The sequence below is a fragment of the Barbus barbus genome (genome assembly GCF_936440315.1).
Source record: "Barbus barbus genome assembly, chromosome: 12".
Classification (NCBI taxonomy): domain Eukaryota; kingdom Metazoa; phylum Chordata; class Actinopteri; order Cypriniformes; family Cyprinidae; genus Barbus; species Barbus barbus.
Window position 1 is genome coordinate 12250456 of NC_136740.1, and position 24581 is coordinate 12275036.

Here is a 24581-nt window from a genome sequence, read left to right on the forward strand (position 1 = left end):
TCAGATGTGCTGCACTGAACCATCAGCTATTACACTGCACTGTGGAAAGGCTGAGAACTTCACAGTCAGGCACAAGGCTCTGTTCTGACACACAGTATAGAGTATTCATCTATCTCCAATCACAGGCTCTTTTTCTTTCTGCCAGTTCAAGGGCTTTCTACTGATGACTGAGCTGCGGGAAAGCGGTGCTCAATCAGGGGACATATGGACAGCCCAGGACAACCTGGACAGCTGTTGAGCTCAGCAAAACATATATGCAGACTAGCACATACACACACTGTCAATGTTAAGCCCATTGCCTTGGAATCTGTTTTCTCATTACCTTGCGCACAGCAGGACTGGGAGAGGATCCTGGGGTGTTGCTATTGTGCTGTGGACTGCTCTCCTCCATCACTGGAAAACAAGAAATTTACAGCTGAGAACCAGTGGAGTGTGATGGACTGCCTGGCTTTGTGCTTTTCTTTGGAGCAATATAGATTTATATTCCAGTTCATGTGGAACACCATCTTACACTATTAACAAAAACAACATTACTATAATTTTATGGTACGTTTATACTATGGTAACACTTAAAAACGGGGTTCCATTTGATATAGGATTATCGTTAACTAAAATCATAAAAAAAATAAAAATGTGTTACTTGAAAGAAAATCTACAAAAATTTTATTTTGACTTGGGGTTACTTTGGGAAAATTTGGGTTATAGCAAAGCACTTACAATGAAATTTAAATAATAACTGAAAATACTAGATGCAAATACTAAGCAGCATGTTAATAGGAGTTTAGTGTGAGGGGGAACACCTAAGAAAAAGTGTCCCAAAAAAAGACAAATAGGTTACACTTTATAGTAAAGTTAAATTTGTTAACTTCATTACGTTTCAAGAACTATCAATGTACAATGCATTATTTTATTTTTATTAACAAACTAAATTTTATATTAACGTGTTACCACTTTTATTGACCATTAGTCATTTAATGTATCCTTGGCAAATACCACAGGTGACATGAAGGTCCTAGCTTTAATTGAGCTGAGCGGCACCTATATTATTCTCAAATGAGACCTCACTGAGAACAGACTCCTGAACCTTGGTGATGAAAAGTAAAGAAGTAGTGATTTATACATTATTCAATCGATAATATTATATTATATATGAAGAGTTTATTTGCAAAAACAGATATTCATTGTGCAATCCAATTAATCTCAATCAAACTGCAGTTGGGTTATTTTGACTAGGTTCAAAAATAACTAAAAAAACAGCTAACTAACTACATAAAACAATAAAAACATGATAACATAATAAAAAACATGTTTTTTGAAAATTAAAAAAAACTGTGTTATTTGTTTTTGCAAATAAACTCTTCATACATCTATAAAAAATATATGCTGATAGGTGAAGAATCTAGACAAATACTTACTTAATGCCGAAAACCCAATTAAAAAGTAACACAATAATCCTTACTTGATTTAGTCTGTGCCTTGCGAGCCAGAGCTGCCAGGAGTTCATTCTGCACCTATTAAAAGATAAAATCATAATATGGTTAGTTCTTTTTTCAAATATTCAGATATAGTGGACTCAAAACTTACAGAAACCTTTTATCACGAGCATGCTGCTGCTTGGGAAATTATTCAGTGGGTCTGTGCTTTTTCAGTTTCCGAAGAGATATATAATACTTTGAAGCTATGATTCAACATGCTCTGCATTAAACTTCAGCTCTGTTTTAACAGAGAAAAACATCCACTTCTCTAAATTGATCCATACTTGGAAGTTTGTCTTTAGCAGGGGGATAAAAAGACAGCATTACTTATTCTTTTAAGCATGACTGCCTTTGATTTCCCAACTGTTCTATTATTCCTTTGAGAATCCATAAAAACTTCAAGTGATCTATTCGTGGTCTGACTGCACTCTTCCCAAATCCCTGTGATCTGAGGCAAAGACTCTGCATTGAAATCCCACAGCACATGGCACATTATGAATACAAATGTATCCGATCCATCAAGCATCTGAAAGCAAATTTCAGTCACTTATGAGGGAAGTCCATCTGCTGTCTGACCAGGGGAGGTTTGTACATTAGTAAACCAGGTGTGTAGTGGAGGTGTTTAACTGTGCTTAGTGGCCCATAAAAACTACATGTCCTATGGGGACGTCAGACGTGGCAGCCCCTGTTCTGAGTGTACAGACTCAGGCCAAAGAGGAATGGAGCTGGACTGGGATCCGTGTCACTGTGACCCCGCACAAGCCAACTACAAATGATCGGCACTAAGTAACCGTTTCCACTAAAAACCTAAAGAAGTGAACATCACCATCATTTACGGAGGGAACATGATTTTTGTCTCCACATTTTTTTTCCTGATTTGACTCACAATAGCATTGTACCTTAAGGATGAAGCTGGCCAATACACTTAGAATAATTGCTATTATTAAATTTGTTTTAAAAGAAGTATCTTCTGCTTATCTAAATTGCATAATTGATATAGTGTCCTGTACATATACTAATTTCAATATTTTGATCTTCAGCTCATTACAGTACTTTTTTTTTTTTGTTGTTCTTGAAAAAAATCAAATCAAATCTTTTGGTTTTCCACAGCTCATTATCTAAAACAAAAAGCAACAATCAGGTTTTTTTTGCTGATATACCAGTGTATCAGCTTCATTTTTCAAATGAACTGATGTGCACGTCTATGACAAATACGGTTAAAAATGACAAATTTATATGGCCTAGAAAAAGCTACTTTATTCCATGGTGGCCACAATGTTCTGACAAGGGAACCTTCTTAGGATTGGACACTTGCATAGAAATTAATTACGTTTGACAAATTTATCTGTGAATAAAAAGAAAAAAACCTCAGTTATTATCGTAAACTTTACATAAATATTATATTTTGCCAAACCCCTATGGCATTTCCACAAATTAGATTTTTTGCCAAGTTGATTTTACTATTAGGTTTTGCTCTAAATCCTACAGTTACCGATTATGCATAGATGTGTCCAAAACACCACCACAAGCTACACGTAAAAGATACCGTTCATTGATTAAGCCATTAAACTGAGCATCTCAACTGTTCAGCTGAACACAGCAATACAAAGGTTCAGATGCAATTTATAGTGAGCATCATCAGTTTCCCAGGGTGTCCGATGCTAATGACCACCCTGTCTGAATCACAGGAAGTGGCCTTATATTTCTGTTGCCAAGGTGACTGCAGGTGCACAGGCCACCTTGAGGAGAGGTTCTGCAACATTACCTTAATAGCTGGAAGCTAAGCACGCGCCGCATGGCCACAGTAATGTACTGATTCAGTCATTACAGCAGAGCTGCTGGCTCTCAAACGGACAGAGCGCAGGTGGAACAGGGCTTCTGTGCAACTGAAAATGCTCTGTACTAAACCTTTTGTATGTTGTGGGGAGAAGACTGTCAGAAAAAGACAGGTTCACTAGTTGTTAGATGTTTTTTTAGGTGTGAAACTGGTCTTATTGGATGTGTGCACTCACATGTAAATTTCCTAAATGCAGGATTTGGAAATGAATAAAATAAAAAACTCAAAAGATAATGATATAGCTTTCTTACCGTTGAAGTTAGATGCTCCAAAGCTCTCATTTGAAGAACTGGATTACATACATCAGATGCTTTCTGTGTATCTTCTTTATAGCTATAGAACAAAATAAAACAGTTATAACACACTGCAATCTCAGCCAGTTTTTTTTTCTTTCTTGGACATGGTACTATGTTAATGGGTCAATAACATAACTTTCTTTTTTTCTGTCTGGATCAATTATTTTAAAATTTGCTTAAAAATTTGACCCTGTACCACAAAACCAGTCATAAGGGTCAATTGAGATTTATACATAACCTGAAAGCTGAATAAATAAGCTTTTCATTGATGTATGGTTTATTATGGTTAAACTATTTGAAAATCTGGAATCTGAGGGTGTGAAAAAATCTAAATATTGAGAAAATCGCCTTTAAAGTTGTCCAAATTAAGCTCTTAGCATTGCATTTTACTAATCAAAAATTAAGTTTTGATATATTTACAGTAGGAAATTTACAAAATATCTTCATGGAACAGGATTTTTACTTAATGTCCTAATGATTTTTGGCATAAATGAAAAATCTATAATTTTGACCCATACAATGTATTTTTGGCTATTGCTACAAATATACCCCAGCGACTTAAGACTGGTTTTGTGCTCCAGGGTCACAAATGTCATTTAAACATATACACAAACACACTTTTTTCTATTATGATCTTGTTTTAAATTCTTAATTGCAATTCATTTAGATATTTTTTAGGAGACAAAGTCAAAGATTTTTAAAGGAAACGTTTAAAAATAGTATTTTTAATAGCGTTTCATGATTATTTCTTATTTGTAAAACTTTTGTCTACCAGATTAAAGTCATGTGGTATAACCAACTCAACTCAAGGCAGAATCCATTATGACTGTGTGTCAAGGTTAATAAGTCTTAAAATATCAGATAATTTGACCGTTTTGTAAAAAGAAAAAAAAAGAAAAAAAAAAAAATAGGTTAATTCAGGTAGTGTCTTGTAGCATTTCTTTTCTTTTAGATATTTTAAACATTCTATTAATAAAACAATACTGATAAAAAAAATTCATGGTTCCCACTAAATTATTAAGTATTATTTCTCATGATTTCTGCATGATTTCATGTGATTCTGAAGTCTTTAGTAATAATATTCATAGGAATAAATTACATTTTAAAATATATTCAAATCTAAATATTTTAAACTAATAGTATCACTCATTATTCCTGCATTTTTAATAGTAATTTATCATTTAATTAAAAGAAAGATTAAGATGTGTACACTTATACTCACAAGATGCAAGGAAAATATTATTACCTTTTACTGCATGGTATAAACCTCTCTCAAAATCACACGAAACACTAATACAAAACGTTTCTTAGTATGACCATCTGACAACATCACTCTAAGGCAAAAAACAATCTTTTATTTTCACACTGAGCTGTTTAGACAACAGAGAGTTGTGACTGTGCTGGCTAGAACACTAGCAAAACTCCAAAATAATGTCCCAAAATCACACTGGCTTAATACGGAGGCACAGACAGAGGGACCTAAAAACAGGTTTGATCTCGCTAAAGATGGACATCCTGCCTAGACAAAGCCATTAGGACAGAACCTGACCGACTTTCCCAGCAGACAGGAAATGATGCAGAGGGACACGACCTATAGCTCAACTTCTATATGTCCGCTGACCTCCTGATTACGTACGGTTTACCAAAGTGCTAAACGTCATTGATCTGGGTGAGTGAAGCCAGAGCTGCACGACTCTTTGAGGCTCATAGGAGCTCAACAAGGCTCAGCATTGAGTACTTTTTCAGATTTCTACTTGCCCTGCTAATATTTTCACTAGCCCCAGGTATTTTTAATCAATTTAAATGTATAATTATGTTTGTACATGTATCATTTTTTGACATTTCTAATTTTCAATGTATAATTTTTACAATTTATTTATTTTAATATTATTAAAAAATATATTCTTAGAATACATTTTGATGCATAAATAGTTATGCTGAAATATTTTATAAAATGTTATGAATTTTATTTAATGTTACATTTAATTTATAAAGAATAGTATTTTGTGTGAAATTTTACATTTGTCATGTTAATATCATTTTTACATTAGTATTTTACATAAGAAAAAGTATTTATTATTTATAATACATTTGACAGATTTTTTTTAGTTTTTGTTTATTTTATTAAAGGGCAAATTAATAAAATGTTGTTCATTATATTTACATGTATACATTTTACATTTCTAATTTTTACATTTAATATGTAATGTTTTGTAAAATGTATTATAGTACTTTTTGACAAAGATTGTGTAACAAGTTGTGTAATTTAATAAAAATGTTCATGTTTTATTTTTAAAGATTTCCTTTTTTATCATTTATTTACATTTAATATTTATTGTAATGTTATGTACAATCTTTTATAGTACATTTTTGACATATAAACAGATTTGTGTATTTAAAAAAAAGTTGTGTATAAAAATATATTTTTGTTTTTAAAGATATCTAGAAATTATAAAGACATCATAACTACACCCAAAACTTCAGAACTTTTAAACCTAATTGAGGAGCTATCAATAATGTTTCAAAACTTTTAAAAGATGTTATGAAATGTCAACAAAGCATAAAAGCACAAACCAAAGTGCAGAGGCAGTGAAAAACAGCCGGATAGGCTGCATCTTATACTGACATGTCTGAGAAGTGACGAGATATGCTTTGACAGACAGTGGAAGGTCAAAAGGAGAGCGCTGTGCAGTGGGGCGATACTCTGAACAGGTTGGGTCTGTCTGAATATCTGAAAGTGAGACAGACAGAGCCTGGAGCAAATTCATTCATCTTTCCCGCACTCTCACACAGACATCTGCTGGTGAAGGCTGGCACTGCAGCTGCCGTTACTACATTAGTATGTATGCTCATGGAGAAATCCTGAATGATGAATGTACATTATATTTTCTACAAGGCCTACAATCATCTACAAGCGCTGTCCATATTACAGGTCATTGGTTTTGTAAAACATAGTTCGCAGATTATGCCAAGCCCCATTTGCCTATTGTAGTTCAGGTCTTAAAGAGATCATTCATCCAAAAAAATAAAAATAAAAATAAATTGTCCTAATTTAATCACCCTTGTCATTCCAAACCTGTATAATTTTGTTTCTTCTGCGAAGCAGAAAATAAGATATTTTACAGTTGTAAAAATATCTTTGATGTTACACAGAAGAAAGAAAGCCAAAGGCTACTAAAGACTAACAAGTCAATAAATGCAGATGTTACCTCAAGTCCAAAAAAAAAACAAAAAAACACGTTATGCTCCTAATTCCTACTAATTTTACCCAATAAAGTGATGGGTATATTAATTGATCCATCGAAAGAAAGCCAATAGGATTTTCCATTGCCATTTCGATTATTACAGAAAAAAAGAAAAAGTTGGATTCTTACACAGTCTTCACAAGTGAACACAACATTTTTACGAATTTTGAAGCTTAAAGGGGTCATGATGACATAAGAAATAAAATTTGCCTTGGGGCCAGTTTTACCAAACAGGGCAAATTAGCACGAGAGCAGAATTCCAAAAGAGCGTCGATGGGCGTGGAAATTTCTGCGGGTGAATTAGCTACTAACAACACGCAAATTAAAGAACACAGACGCAACATCTCATTTACATATCAACCAACGCAATATACCAAGCGCAGCTCAAATTAGAGCAGTCTCAAAAAAAGAATAAAGAAGCCATAGTACGTTGAAAAGAACAGGAGGCCAAAAAAATGCAAAAAGAGGTTGCAAGAAGTTTTGATAGAGCTGGTATTGCATGACTCCTAGTTGAGGGTTCCAAGTCATCTTTTATTTCCAAATTAAAAATAACATGGCTTGGCAAACGATAGTTTCCTGTTCTTCTTGCATTCCAAATAAAAACAAAAAATAACTTTGTCCACGCCTTTTCAGCACTAATTCTTCACAACGCGTCTTTAGTAAATCCTGGCAGTACCATTTTGACGCCAAAAGACGGTTTGCGCTGGCACAAGCTGTTAATAAAGCTGGCCCTTGATGTTTGGGCATATAAGAGGTCTTTGTACCATAAAAATATCATGCAAGTTTCATACAGTTAGAGAAAAAATTATTTGATCCTCTGCTGATTTTGTACATTTGCCCACTGACAAAGAAATTATCAGTCTATAATTTTAATGGTATAGGTTTATTTTAACAGTGAGAGACAGAACAACAAAAAAATCCAGAAAAACACATTTTAAAAAAAGTTATAAATTGTTTTGCATTTTAATGAGGGAAATAAGCATTTGACCCCTTCGCAAAACATGACTTAGTACTTGGTGGCAAAACCCTTGTTGGCAATCACAGAGGTCAGACGTTTCTTGTAGTTGGCCACCAGGTTTGCACACATCTCAGGAGGGATTTTGTCCCACTCCTCTTTGCAGATCCTCTCCAATTCATTAAAGTTTTGAGGCTGACGTTTGGCAACACGAACCTTCAGCTCCCTCCACAGATTTTCAATGGGATTAAGGTCTGGAGACTGGCAAGGCCACTCCAGGACCTTGGCGTGCTTCTTCTTGAGCCACTCCTTTGTTGCCTTGTCTGTGTGTTTTGGGTCATTGTCATGCTGGAATACCCATCCACGACCCATTTTCAATGCTCTGGGCTGCGTTTCCAAAAAGCATCGTAAGCCTAAATTGATCGTAGCTCCATTTGGTTCAATGGGTCTATGATGTACTTAAGCTTACGATGCCTTTGGGAAATGCAGCCCTGGCCCTGACGGTACATGGCCCTGTTCATCGTCCCTTTGATGCGGTGCACTTGTCCTGTCCCCTTAGCAGAAAAACACCCCAAAAGCATAATGTTTCCACCTCCATGTTTGACGGTGGGGATGGTGTTCTTGGGGTCATAGGCAGCATTCCTCCTCCTCCAAACACGGCGAGTTGAGTTGATGCCAAAGAGCTTGATTTTGGCCTCATCTGACCATCTTGTGTTTCTTCCATTTGCGAATAATCGCACCAACTGTTGTCACCTTCTCATCAAGCTGGTTGGTGATGGTCTTGTAGCCCATTCCAGCCTTGTGTAGGTCTACAATCTTGTCCCTGACATCCTTGGACAGCTTTTTGGTCTTGGCCATGGTGGAGAGTTTGGAATCTGATTAACTGATTGCTTCTGTGGACTGGTGTCTTTTATACAGGTAACAAACTGAGATTAGGAGCACTCCCTTTAAAACAGTGTTCCTAATCTCAGCTCCTTACCTTTATAAAAGACACCTGGGAGCCAGAAATCTTTCTGACTGAAAGGGGATCAAATACTTATTTGACTCATTAAAATGCAAATCAACTTATAACTTTTTTGAAATGTGTTTTTCTGGATTTTTCGTTGTTCTTTTTTTGTCTCTCACTGTTAAAATAAACCTACCATTAAAATTTTAGACTGATAATTTCTTTGTCAGTGGGCAAACGTACAAAATAAGCAGGGGATCAAATAATTTTTTCCCTAACTGTAGCTTAAAATGTCCTCCTCATTATAAACAAAGCATTTACTTATTGTGTGGAGGTGTGGGGCCACACTTATAAATCCAATTTAAATGTAATATATATGTAACAAAGGAAAGTTATTAGTTTAATTTACATGCATTAAAATTTGTAGATTTAGTTGATTTATATACACCACAGTTAATGTACAAAGTGTATAATAATTTACTTCCAAATTGTATTCAGAGGCTGTTCAAAATAAGAGAAAGTCAGTATAATCTAATCTAATAATATGTTTAAAAAAGTAAGGGCAAGAACTAATGTTAAAAGTAGGTGTTTATCTATCAAAGTGGTAATTCTATGGAATAAATGTGATAAGGAATTAAAAGTATGTAATTCACTTTGCAAATTTAACAAAATGTATAAATAATTATATGACTTGGTATTAATAAATTGTGAATGCATTGTTAAAATACTGAAGTAATAGTTGGAATGTGTATTTTTGTTATGTTTGTTTTGAATTATGTATGTACATTTTGGGAAATGTTTTTGTAATATTGTTTATTTTGTATTTTTTAACTTAGTGAAAAGTGTTGCCCATTCAGTTAACCATTTATAAAGGGTAGGCATAATAAGCAAGGCTTCGGCCTACACCTTTTTTGGTAAATATGTATTTTTATTTATTTTGTGAAAAATTTTCTGTGAGGACCGGTATAAAATGATTATTGATTGATTATTGATTTATTTATTTAATCAAGCTCCAAAAACGGCTCATTTTGGATCTGAGGTGCAAGATGATGTCACCCAGGCACAAATGTTTGCATAAACACCGCCTCCAGAGCAAGACATTAACGAATAGTCATCTTCTCACCATAGGCCCCGCCCACTGGTGTTCAGTTGCTTAAAGGGATAGTTCACCTAAAAATGAAAATTCTATCATTAATTACTCACCCACGTGTCGTTCCAAACCCACAAGACCTTCGTTCATCTTCGGAACACAAATACATATATTTTTGTTGAAATCTGAGAGCTCTCTGACTCAGAAAGCTCTCAGATTCCAATAAAAATATCTTAATTTGTGTTCTAGCATTATGACGGTGATTAAATCTAACAATCGGTTTGCTCATATCACATCAAACCATGCAAATTATTATTATTGTTATGCTTTATTCTCAAATTATTAATGTTAACAACAACAGTATTGCGTGACTATGAGTATAGTGTGTATTAACGTGTAGATTTCAATTTCTGTACAGTCTAATCTAATTGTCATGCCATTCGAATTTCATATTAAGAAATTCTTTTAACCCAAAAAGCAAATTATGCTCCCTTCGAACTGGTTTTCTTTCAAATACAAATCTTGTGTAATCCCAGACTATCTGTAATCAGAAGCACATTTAAAACTGGAATATAATTTAATTTCATTCACATGCGTTTCAAAAACACAATCCTTTCTGGATTAAAACCCGCATCAAAATGATACATTTAATTATTCTAGCAGCTGTGAGAAAAGGCTACGATCTGCCACCTGCAGGATTCTCACATGTGATAACCTAGTAGCAGACAACTTCTTTATGTTTACAGACGTGACGTAATGACGCAGCAGCATGCTCGAATTTCCCACAAAAACCTATCCGCACCACTCAAATTAGAAAACATTATTATAAGCTAACTGTTGTGAATCACGCTAAAGTAAGGCGATAGTTTTGAACACTGGCTGGTTATGTACTTGCTCAAATATTGATTTCGAATAATTTTTAACCAAAAAAAGTTACGGACTGCAGTTTTAAAAACAATCACCAGCAATAAAAAGCTAAACGCAGGATAAAAACAAACTACACCATGGTCACCACAATTATGCTTCTGACAACTTTAATTTAAAATCTACAGCTTGGAAAGTGTCAGTTAGAATAGTTTGAAAGAGTATGAGGAATAGCTGTAGAAGAGGACGATTTTTCCAGTTCAGCATTATGACATTTAATGTCCCAGACAACCTCTTTAGTCCCTTTTAGCCACTTGTTAGCAACTGCCTTTTTTAAAGACACATAAAAGCTTTTAAAAAAATAATCAATGTGGTATTAGTATTATTCATATACAGTGCCCTCCAAAAGTATTGGAACAGTAAAGACAAAATTGCTCTGTTGGCTGTGGAGTCAAGACATTTACAAATATGATTAAAAGATGAATATGAGACAAAACTACAGAATGTCACATTTTATTATTAGCCGTTTCAACACATACATGTTTTACCAGCTAAGTTCAGCACTTTTAGAGTTTCATCCCTCTATCTGATGTGAGCATAAGTATTGGAAACGTTGCCTCACAGGTCTTTCTAAGTGATCAGCTGTGTCCTGTTGCATTAATTCTTCAGATATTAAAAGCAAGGAATGTGTCGTCTCAGTTATATCCATTACTTCTGCATTCTGAATCTTGCATTCGATGACATACACAAACCAGGATGAAGACGAGGGAGCTGACTTTGAGTGAAAAGCAAGTAATTTGGATGCTTAAAGAAAAGATGAAGTCAGTTAGAGCTCTAGCAAAAACAAAGGGCATGAGAAATCAAGAGTTTGGAAACCACCAGCAACCAACAACGACCTGATCGGCTGAGAAAACAACAGTAGTTGATGACAGACAAATCATAAAAGCTGTGAAAATGGACCATAAAAGACGTGTCTGTAAAATCACCAACAACTTCCAGAAAGCTGTGGTGATGCTCTGACAATTTACTGTCCTCAGGAGACTTTGACACAGAATTACAGATGCTACGCAGCAAAATGCAAACCTCTGACAAGCACCAAAAATAGAAAGGCAAGATTAGAGTTTGCAAAAAAGCACAAAGGAGAGCCAGAAGAGTTTTGGAACTGTGTTTGTGGACCGATGAGACAAAGCTGAACCTTTATCTAAGTGATGGGAAAGCAAAAATGTGGAGAAAAAAAGGGAACTGCAATGATCCCAAGCATACAGCCTCATCTGTAAAGCATGGTGGAGGTGGTGTCATGGCATGGGCATGCATGGCTGTCTCTGGAACAGGCCCTCTCAACTTTACTGATGACTTAATGTATGATGACAGTAGCAGAATGAATTTGGAAGGGTACAAAACCATCTTGCCTAGCAATATTCAAGAAAATGCCACCAGATTAATTAGGAAGTGCTTCATATTGCATCAGGACAATGACCCAAAACACCCTGCAGTTCAGTCAAGGAATTTATAAGGGCAAAGAAGTGGAAAGTCTTAGATTGCCCAAGTCAATCTCCAGATTTAAATCCGATGGAACATGAATTTCACCAGCTGGAGAGGAGAGTAAAGGCAGAAACTCCCCCAAAACAAGCAACAATTGGAATTTGCTGCATTAAAGGCTGGGAAAACCATTTCAAAGGATGAGAGCAAGAGTCTGGTGATGTCTATGGGTCACAGACTCACTGCTGTGATTGTGTGCAAGAGATCTGCAACTAAATAATAGCTTTTAATCTTTTATATCTGCCATGTTCAGCTGTCCCAATACTTATGCTCACATCAATGAGTGGGATGAACTCTAAAAGTGCTGTTCTTTTTATTTGGTAAAACATGTATGTGTTGAAACGGCTAATAATAAAATGTGACATTCTGTAGTTTTGTCTCATATTCATCTTTTCATCATATTTGCAAATGTCTTGACTCCACAGCCAGCAGAGCAATTTTGTCTTTACTGTTCCAATACTTATGGAGGGCACTGTATGTCTGGGTTTTAGGACTTGTAGCACTCTATTCCTAGATTTGTATTAAATCTGAACAGGAACTAGAATTTAGCAAACAGGAACTAGAATTTAAATTCTAATTTGAATTTAGGAAAGCAGAAATTAATTTAAAGAAAATCATACAAGTGTCAACTAGCAAAAAAAAAAAATAGTTGAGGTCCACTGGGAGAGGTGCTGATAAAGAACAGATGTAAAACTTTAGCCTGCATCAAAATAATATTTTGGGCCCCAAGCCAAGAAAAACAATCCAAGTTCTAAATAATCACAACTGACGTAGTAATTAAAAGCCTCTTTTGTATATGTTTAGCTCTGCTAAGGTAATCAGTAAAGGTTGTTTTCGGGTCCAGGCACGTTCTGTTAGTGCTGGCTTAAGCTATTAAGTTTTACAATCCTGTGGGACAAGATACTTAATGACCTTCAACCTAAGAAAAAAACACTATCATTAAGCTTTGTGTGTAAACATGTGCTCACCGCTTCTGGGTTCCACCGCGGAGCTGCACGTATGGGACCAGCTGTAGCAGCAGATGTACTGCATTCGTCCAGTTGACCTGATTTCTGAAATCACAGCTCTGGGCCTCACATTCCTCAAAGGTGAACTGGTACAAAGATCTGGAGTCTTCAAATACACTGTTCTGCTCCACTGGACACAACAGGGGAACAACAGGGTTAAACATCTGACACAAAGCAGTCTAGACTTTCTTTTCTGCTCAGCCACCTCAGGGGGAGCCAGGCCGTTTTGCAGATTCAATATGCACATAGTGCTTATAATATAATCAATAAATCATCCAAACTCTCCAGCATATGCTTGTGCCTCCGATCCCGTCATTCACAGTAACAGCATGTCTATGCACCTGAAAGCAGAATGCCCAAGCCAAGGAGAATGTTCCAGATTTTGGAAGCTATCGTCCTGTTCTGGATAAATTCACAACGATCCATCAGCCATTCCACAAGCTCCAGACCTATACATGTCCTCCTGAGAATATGCCAGATGAGAACAGGAAAACATTTTACTAAACAAAATAAAACCATTATAATAATGCTTTCAGTAAATAAATAAACACTGGCTAAGATTTGGCTGAAAAAAAGATTTATAAACCACTTTTACATTTTTGTACATTTTGATACATAAAAGGATTGTTAATGTGACTTGATAAATAAACTTGTAAATCAGTTTCTCAGTCTTAAGTTACAAAGTTCAATTGTGAAATATTTAATGATTGAGTGATGTATTGTATATCCAAATGATTTACTGTTGAAAGATTTGAAGTTGTTGAAGTTTGAATTAAATGTGCAGAATCTGAAATAGATCTTATTTTATATCATAACATATGTTCTAAGATGATTCAAAATCCCAAAACCTTTTTATTTATTATAGTTATATTTTCAGTGTGAAGACTTTTGGCCCAACTATACGTGATACTTCATATTAAAGGCCTGTTCACACTAAGAATGATAACTATAATGATAATGTTAAACAGATGTTAACGTTCTGTTTATTATAATAGCATGCTACAGTTATGTCGCCTGCTGATTTCAACGCTTGAGATCCTTAAATTCAGTTGAATTCTGATTGGCTGTCAATGTTTTATCGTACATCAGCAGGAAATTTGAAAGTGATTCCAATGATGCTATTCCTGTGCCACAGTTATATTGTAGTTGTGATGTGGACTTCCCTATTGTTACAGAATTAGATTTATGGTACTTTTTAAAGTTTGCCTCAATTTCTAATAATTTTATATATACATGTTTATATAAATACCAACATTTTATGCAAAATTCACTTTAAAGAAGATCTACATTTCTTACTTTCATTCATGGTGATGACATGAAAAATGTGCCATCATTTTATTAATTTTTTTTTTAAATACCCCAACAGCATACAAGGGTTAAACTTTATAGCTATAGTTATCAGCCTTTGGCGTGAATGGCCGTATATTATAACCAGAAATCATACATTATTGCAGTGAAACCTACCTGATGATTCTTGCCAGTTTAATATGTGCTTTCCAGTTATCCTGGCCGTTGGATAAGAAAGCATTCCTCAGCGCTCGGCCAGCACAAGGTACATTATTCATGCAAGCCTTCACAACACATAGAGAACATTCTTAAGTCATGATAAAGCAGAACGATTTTGACAATAAAATTTGATAACGTTGTCAGGACAGAAACAAGATAAGAGGGTCAGAATAAAACAATCGGTCATTGACCTGATGCAATATGAAGCACTTCCCAATTAATCTGGTGGCATTTTCTTGAATATTGGTAGGCAAGATGGATTTATACCCTTCCAAATTCATTCTGCTACTGTCATCATACATTAAGTCATCAGTAAAGTTGAGAGGGCCTGTTCCAGAGACAGCCATGCATGCCCATGTCATGACAACACCTCCACCATGCTTTACAGATGAGGCTGTATGCTTGGGATCATTGCAGCTCCCTTTTTTCTCCACATTTTTACTTTCCCATCACTTAGATAAAGGTTCATCTTTGTCTCATCGGTCCATAAACACAGTTCCAAAACTCTTCTGGCTCGCCTTTGTGCTTTTTTGCAAACTCTAATCTTGCCTTTCTATTTTTGGTGCTGGTCAGAGGTTTGCATCTTGCTGTGTAGCATCTGTAATTCTGTGTCAAAGTCTCCTGAGGACAGTAGATTGTCAGAGCATCACACCAGCTTTCTGGAAGGTGTTGGTGATTTTACAGACACGTCTTTTATGGTCCATTTTCACAGCTTTTATTATTTGTCTGTCATCAGCTACTGTTGTTTTCTCAGCCGATCAGTTAAAACAAGAACAAAATATTAAACACTATTTACTCAAAATATAGAGTATAAACTGTAAATACTCTTCATGTGTTTACCATGATGTGTTTTTAATAATCTCAAGCTCCAGTTGTTCAGGAAGCTGCATATTAACAGTTATGTAACCGAAAACAAGTGCTGACAATAACTTTATTCTGTCAAATGAATTACACTTTGACACCATGAAACAACCCGATTTTCAAGTCCCTGAAGGGCTGAGAACAACAATGGGAGGTAAATGCATGATATACCTTGTGTCTAGTCTGTCCTGCATTTGAACAGCAGGTGGACTCAGGAGGCTGCTTCTGAGATATAATCTACCAGAGAGAGAAAGAGGTTAAACATCGAAAAAAAACACAATACAGCTCTTTGCCCTGAGACAACACAGTTTCTCATCTTAAAACCGCCGTGATGACGATTACATAAAACATTCATTCATATCAACATCATGTCTAGGTTTTCCAATTCAACCACTTTTATTTACAAAATGTAAGTTTGTTGAAAGATCAGATTGGTTGAAACATAGACCTGTGAGAACGTACAGATTACACAACAAATGACCATATAAACAATAAAAACTATGCTATAATATCAAAACACAGGCAACAGAATTGTGAAATATACAGGTAGCTGGCAGAATTGTGTCTCCAAAGAAACCACAGCCTGTAGTGAAAGCTCATTGTGTACTTTAGCTAAATGACTCATGTGGGTTGTTGGGGAAACACACGGTGAAGTCATTTTTGTTGTCAGTGTAAAGAGCAGCTCTAACCCCCATGTCTAGAATTTGTTGAAACAACAGGGGCCATTTATTAATGCTATTTCATAATAAAGAGATCAGCAACACGTGATGAAATGAAAGCGGCTTTAGTTATTATTGTCAAACATTTGAATTATTTTGAGACCTGTTCCATTTGTACAAACAGATGTCAAAGATGTCAAATTCGACTTTACTTTAGGAAAAGTATATTGCTCTGTGAAAAAAAAGTGTTTGCAAGTTCAAAACATGCAAAATGCAATACTGAAATTATATTACATGGTACATATTAATATTCAGATAGCTGAAATTACATGTACTTCTAAAAGATAAATATAATGAATTAAAACTACTTTTCTCAATATTTTGATCTTTTTGCACCCTCAGATTCCAGGTTTTCAAATAGTTGTATCTCAGCCAAATATTGTCCGATCCTAACAAACCATACATCAATGAAAAGATTATTTATTCAGCTTTCAGACGATATAGAAATCTCCATTTCAAAAATTGACACTTTTTGTGGTTCAGGGTCACATATGTGTGTGTGTAGTGTTTTTATTTATATATATATATATATATATATATATATATATATATATATATATATATATATATATATATATATATATATATATATATTCATCAAGGAATCCTGGGGGGAAAAAATATGGTTTCCACAAAATATTAAGCAAAACAAGCGTTTTTAGCATTGATAATTATAAAAAATGTTTGACCACCAAATCAGTATTTTAGAATGATTTCTGAAAGCTCATGTGACACTGCAGACTGGAATAATGGCTGCTTTGTCATCACAGAAATAAATTACATTTTTAAATATTCATACTAAAATAGAAAACAGTTATTCTAAGTTGCAATAATATTTTACTTTTGAATTGGGCTACTGAATATCGATATTAACATCGAACTGTATTCACGATCAAATAAATGCAGCCTTGGTGAGCATAAAATACTTCTTTCAAACAAAACAAAAAAATACAGCAATCTTACAGACCCTATCAAAATATTCTGGTGTACATGCATACATACAATAAATAGGTATTCATTATATATAATCAATTTACCAACTAAAACTTATTTGTATAATTATTTCAGTGGTCTCGTTGTTATGAGGCTACAATATCTGAAATATCTTGTTGCATTGACATTGTCTTTGTTGAAGAAACATTCACCTCATTCAAGGTTTAAAATCCCACCCTACTAGTTTCCCTTTAACCAATCTCATATTACAGCCTGTCCAATGAAATGAATTAGATCAGCTGTTCTCAAAGTCACTGTTGGGAGTCATTTCCAAAACAAACTTTAAACAAATACTACACATAAATGTGCAACAACGCAAGCACAAGTGCAAGTGAAGTCAGTTTTTAAACACTTACAACTTCCAGGTTCTTCTTAAGCTGAGAGCCATTCTTCAATAAGAGAGGAGGATCAGCTCTGCTCCTGTGATCTTCTTTATTTATGAGACCCTTAAAAGAACCAGTCGGACTCTCGTCCACCATCTCCCAGTCCAGGACAAGTCAGCACAGGTTGGAAGTGAAAAGCACGGATTCCCACATAGAAATCAGTGCCGGATGTTGACCAACAGGTGTGCACATAAAATCGATAGTCGGCTATAACCAGAAAAAGTACAGGGCTCGTTTACACACAGCAGACATCGTGACAATGGCTGACACGTGAGTAAACATAGGTGTGGGGTTGAAAAAGGTAACATGTCACGTGAGTGGGCTGTACCTATGAGATCACTGATTACTGTTGCAGTGTTAACCTGAATTAAATTATTTAAAATAATCATAAAACTCTCGGTGAAACATTCGGCTGCTAAATCACGATATCGATGGGTCAACGTAGCTCTCGTTGCAATGTGGCAGAAAAAAGATTTTGGGCGTGTGTACATTGGTGTTGGAGAGGAGGATGTGGATGGGAAAAAGAACAAAGGGTGGAAGGCGAACACCTCTAAGAAAAAGAGGTTTAGGTTGTGGAGGCGGACCTCTTGTTGGAGAGCTGGTCAAAAATACAGCAGGAAGGCCAGCTCAGTTCAGGGTGAAGATGAGGCTCAGGGTACTGACGCAGTGGAAGTACCATCTAGAAGAAGTCCTGATGGTAAATGGCATGTTTTAAGAATATGTACAAGGATCCAAAAATTAAATACTATTTAACAGCTTAGATGCAGTAATATGAGTATCCACTATGCAATTAATAATTAATTTTGTTTGATTAACACAATGTTTTGGTTTAGATCAGAATTCACTACAGCAGTTCATCTGTACTATAGAGTATCACAATCATCAGGAAACTTCAGGCAGTGACCCTGAAGTCTCACCTGCAGCAGAGGAACATCTTGCTGTTCATCCTGATGCAGATGTCCTCCAGTCACCACCAGTATGGAGCGACAATGTCGCTCAGACTCCAGTCGATACAGCATCAGACTGTAGCGCTGACATTGCCCAGGCTCTAGTCCTTCGTACTGCATCTGACTGGAGCAGTGCCGACCTGACTCCAGTCTTTACCACATCGAACTGGAGTAAGGATTTCACCCAGACATCATCTGACTGGAACATTTATGCTTGCCTGACTTTTTACACTATATCAGACTGGAGCACTGATATCACACAGACTCCATCATGCACTGCATCAAACTGGAGCTCTGACGTCACCCAGAATCCAGTATGCACAGTGTCAGATTGGAGCATTGACATCACCCATACTCCAGACCGCACAGCTTCTGATTGGAGTGCCTATATTGCTCAGACTCCAGTCCGGCGCACCCCTTCCAACTGGAGCAACGACATTGCCCAGACTCCAGTCTGCACCACATCAAACTGGAGCATCAATGTCATCCAAACTTCAGTTAGTTCCACAGAGGTCTCTGTGTCACCTGACAAAGCAACTGGAGAAAAATGGAAAAAACGTGGAATTGCAGCTGCTTGCGGAGTTATCTTCCTTGCGTGGGCTGTGCTCCGGCATGGCTAGAGCGCGCATGAATCTGTTTTGAGGAGTATGTGTGACTGTCAGTCATCGCGACAGTGTGGATATTTACTGTACTTCGCAATCATAGAATATAGCCTACATCTTTGAATATATGACCCAAATAAGAATTTTCACCATATATTGCCATCTGAACAAGTAAGTAGCAAGTCTGCCACATTTGTTCTGACCAACTGAGGAAAAAACCATTACCATAAATCGCGCTACCAATGGCGATTTAATCTAAAGATCGGTTAGCTCATATCACATCAAACCGTGCAAATTATTATTATTGTTGTACTTTATTCTGAAATTATTCATGTTAACAACATCAGCATTGCGTGACTGAGTATAGTGTGTATTAGCATGTAGATTTCAATTTCTGTCCAGTCTAATCTAATTGTCATGCCATTCGAATTCCATATTAAGAAATTATTTTAATCCAAAAAGTAAATTATACTCCCTTCGAAGTTCGAACTGGTTTTCTTTAAAATACAAATCTTGTGTAATCCCAGGCTATCTGTAATCAGAAGCACATTTAAAACTGGAATATAATTTAATTTCATTCACATGTGTTTCAAAAACACATAATCCTTTCTGGATTAAAATCCACCATCAAAATGATACATTTAATTATTTTAGCTGCTATGAGAAAAGGCTAACGATCCGCCACTTGCAGGATCCTCACATGCAATATAGCTACTAGCCGGGACAACTTCTTTATGTTTACAGACGTGACGTAATGACGCAGCAGCATGCTCAAATTTCCCACGAAAACCTATCCGTACCACTCAAATTAGAAAACATTATTATAAGATAACTGTTGTGAATCTGGCTAAAGCAAGGTGAGAGTTTTGAACACTGGCTGGTTATGTACTTATGATTTCGGATAATTTTTAACCAAAAAAAGTTACGGACTGCATCTTTAATTAAACAAGAATTGGACAACACTGCAATCAATGCTTTATATTTCAACTAAGCCTGTTTTTCCTTTAATAGTCATCAATTCCTGCCACTGTGTGATCGGCAACATGCTGGGTGAAGGGACTTTTGGAGCTGTGTATGAGGGGAGTCGTCTGCAGGATGGATTTAGGTTTCATTTTTTGCTTACAATATCTAGCTAGCAGATTAATCATCTGAATTGGATTAATTTGATCAATGCATTTATATTAATTGTAAATACTTTTTAACAATCTGTTTATTGTTTTATTTATTAGGTAGCAGTGAAATATGTCGCAAAGACGGAGAATGTGGAATATATCAGTATCTTAAGTAGGCTGTGCTCTCTACTTTCTAAAAATTGTATTTCCTCTAGCCAGGTCATTCCAAGCCACTTCCACTAGAGGTTGCACTGCACATCCTCGCCAACAGAGGCCCCAGCATTCCAGAAATAATCCAACTGCTAGACTGGATTATATTATGGTGATGGAGTGCCCCTCACCCTGCGAGGACCTGTTTGAATTTGCAGAACGCCACGGAGGCAGCATCGATGAAGGCTTAGCTTGTGTCGTCATGTGGCAGGCAACACAGGCTGCCTACATGTGCTGCCGCCATGGGGTTCTACATGGCGATATCAAACTTGAAAATGAAGTCAAGTCAATTGATTTTGGGTGTGGCGACCTCCTTAAGCAATCGGCCTACAAGATATTCACTGGTGTGTATTATCCTTCAAGCCATAAAATTGGAACCATTGTTGTGAATCATATACCTGTAGCACCAAATGCTAATGGATGCTTAGAAAAACGCAGTAATATTGCAAACTTAAAAATGTTTCAAAATCACTTTCCTCCAGGCACTGATCAGTACTGCTCCCCGAAGTTTAAGGAGAAGGGTGAGTACAATGGGAAGCCAGCAACAGTCTGGTCCATTGGTGTTCTCTTGTTCGCATTGGTGTGCGGGGATTTTCCCAACGCTGATGACTTGAACAAGATCAATGCAAACAACTTCTCCAAAGCTGGCTTGTCAGAAGTTGAGCTTTTAATGAAGCAAATTGTATAAAGATGTTTTAGAAATGATCAGAAAGAAAGTGTGAAGTTCAAAGTAATAATCACTCTTTTTTTTTTTTTTTTTTTTTTTCATTGTTCTTCATAGAATGCTGCCAGTTGATTAGTTCTTGTCTCCAGCAAGAGCCAGAGCAGCGGCTTCAATTAAGCGAGATTCTTCTCCACGACTGGTTCAAGGTACTAAGTCTAAGATCAGCTAAATCATACTTGCTTTTTGAAAAGTTTGAAAGTCTTTTTTTGGTTTTGTTATAACTATAAGGCTACAGACATTAGCTTATGTAACATTTTTCTGATTCACTTCTGAAAATGTGATTACTGTTTTGTTTTAGGTCACAAACGTGGAGAACCTAAAAACATTGTAAAGAAAAGGACAGGAACCCCTGGAGTGGCTCTGCAGTCTTGGCCTCGGCCCCCAAGATCCCTATCATGGCTCTAGAGGTTCTTGTCAAATCCACAAGCAAGGCGACTTCACCACAGATCTCCCTGTCCTAGTCCCCAACATGTTCCTGTCAATGTTGTCTCAGAGGTTGAGCTTCCTCAGAGCTAGTGCCTGTCTCCCTCTACATTCCAAGATGTTCCAGTTTGTTTGGCCCTTGTCAAAGCTGGTTCCCAAGGCTGCCCTCTACCAAGGGCATACGTTTGCCCTAAAGATTTCTGCCCCAGAGCCAGTGGCAGAGATCACACCACTTCAAAATTTGGTGCCCTGGTACCACAGCTCCCTATCTTGGGCTACCTGGCTTCCGTGGTTTTTGTCAGTGTGTCAGGTTTGTAGTCTTTAGTGACATCATTAAACTTTATGTGAAAGTAACTTTCTTTGCTCCCTTATATGACTAACCTAGAGGGGACAGTAATGGCCCCAGCCAAAGTCAGCATCTAAAGCTGGCTCCTTGTCTTGTTCCTCTTATGTCTTTGGTTCCTGTGAGAGCAATCCAAGGTTTCTTGTTACAGCCACCTCAGATATGTATGGACAGCTTGGTCCCCAATGTCCCATACCTGCCCCTGTTTGTGTAATGGTCTTAGTCAAAGACAGTATCCATGAATGGCTTAGCTCTAGAGCTCCCTTTCTTAGACTGTCCAATTTTCAAGGCTCCCTGCCAGTGATGTTCCTGTCACTTCTCCCCCATAGGTTCTTGTTATGGACCTTGCTAAAGCCATTCCCATGGTCTCCTTGGTTCCAGAGCTGCCTGTTTCTAGTTGTCTCAGGCTGCTCTAGTCCAAGTGTTTCATTCCACTCAGATACTAGTGTTAGGACTGCCTCAGATCTTCCTGTTGCTGCCTGTGGAGCCTCTCATTCCAGTTCCAGATATCCCTGTCTCAGGCCACCACAGTCACAGTGCCATAGGTCACTGTCACTGCCCATAGGTTCCTGTCATGGACCCTACCAGAGCCCAAGGCCTTCCCTGTCCTGTCACTGCCATCTTCATAGCCAGCAGTCAAATATACCCTGTCTTCAGCTACACCGGTCCTGCCCTGATCTCCATTCAAAGTAAACAGTAAACATAATATGCATGAATTAAACTGGCCTTGTTCATAGTGGCAATATTATTTATAATCTGCGGAAGGTAAGTATTGTTTTATAGAGGTAAGTACTAGTATACAGTCCACTGGTTTATAATCCATGTTCACTGACATTGAACTTCAAGTACTGCGTCACATAAACATACCACACTTTTCTCATGCCATTCTTTCCCTACAATTAAACAATTTGTCGTGTTTGGTGACAATACACACATGTGGAAAAGTCACCAAAATCTTTTTGATGACTGTAAACTGTAAACTGACATCACAGTGTACATTCTTCCAAAGCCAGTCCCACTCTTGATATGCATATTTGGTAAAATGAGACACATTAACAGTTTCAACATTATTTGTTCTTCAGACATTCCTCTTTGGGGATTTTGAATAATTTAGAATGTCAAATTTAGTAATGCAAGTGTAATGAGACTGATGTTGTTACAAAGGTATTTTAACCTCTAATTTGACAAATCATTTTTCATAATGTATTATGCAGTAAATATTGATCAGTGGCATTTAATATTTTGTTTTTATCATCATGTATTTGTATCTTCTTGTTTGTAGTCTTTAGTAACATCTGGTGGACAAAGGACAGAATTACAAACCTGCCCATTAGGTCCCAAAAAAACCAGGTAAATTTCATAAAAAAATATAGACAGTGAAAACATGTTCATTATAGAAGATTCACTAATTAATGTACTTTTGAGTGAATGTATAGATTGGGATGCATATTAGTTGCTGAAATTTTCATTTTAAATATTTTTTAACAATTAACCTTTTTGCAGTTCACCTAACTAGTTATATATGGTGTGACAAATCATTTGCAATATAAGGTCATGACAACTGTATGTACAGTAAAATATATATCTATTTTTAAAATAAGTATTTTAGAGTATATATATTTAAATACACCGCACTGTAAGCCACATTTAGTATTAATTTCAACAGGCATTCCTTCCGAAAGCGGTTTCATTGGTTGTCATTGAACTGTCTGACACTTAAAGGATCCTCAAACAATATTTGACATAACACATCAGCAGTAAAAGCTGATAAAAAAAACATGTAAAAACTGTAACTTGAATGCAATGTAAGTCACTTTGGATAAAAGCGTCTGCTAAATTCTGTCTTCATCCACTTTGAACTCAAAAGTAACACTCAGTTAAATTAATCAATTAAAAGACCTTGACATAATACTTATATAAACGGGGAACAGATACAGCCCATGGTCTTGTTAAAACTCACAAATTTTTCACTTGAAAAGTTAGGGATAAAACTAAAATATTAAAGTCAGTCAAAAGCACAACTAATACGAGCTATTCCCCTTACATGCTGTAAAAAGCAGCTTTTGTCTGTTGGACTAGATTTGTAGTTTGTGTGCCAATTACCAATTTTCAGGATTACTAAAAAATCTTAAAAACAGAAAACATTTACTGGCGTTTTGTTAAAAACTGGTTTCTGTTTAGCTGACAAATGTGAGAAGATTTACAAAAAAAGGTGTTTACTTAGCTAATAATCCATGAAAACATGTTGTGTCAGCTATGTTGAGTTATGTACTTGTTGTAATAGTGTGCACTTTAAGACACTTATTAACTTCCAGGAAAGTTTGGCTCTCCCAAGTTTATTATGATGGTGTTTCTTTTGACTGTCAACAGGAGGCGCTATTTCCTGATTATGTTCACCTGAGTTCTACGCTGCTGCCAAGGCCTTTCTTTCTTCCGAAGAGATCACGGCGACAGCTTTTTTCAATGTACTGAGCTGGATACAGTGCGTTTTGTGTAAGTGAATC

The 24581-nt window shown here is 36.3% G+C and overlaps 1 protein-coding gene across 1 annotated transcript; it reads right to left on the reverse strand.

The window, feature by feature from the left end:
- LOC306878526 (rap guanine nucleotide exchange factor 5-like) lies at positions 1 to 17812 on the reverse strand (the record flags this gene model as incomplete). The annotated part of the gene is made up of 9 exons (XM_079430968.1): positions 1 to 84; positions 323 to 393; positions 1460 to 1511; positions 3564 to 3645; positions 13216 to 13384; positions 13596 to 13717; positions 14719 to 14825; positions 15793 to 15858; positions 17690 to 17812. The coding sequence occupies 9 exons, from the start codon at positions 17810 to 17812 to the stop codon at positions 1 to 3; spliced, it is 876 nt and encodes a 291-aa protein (XP_079287094.1).
- Positions 17813 to 24581: the final 6769 nt, after the last annotated feature.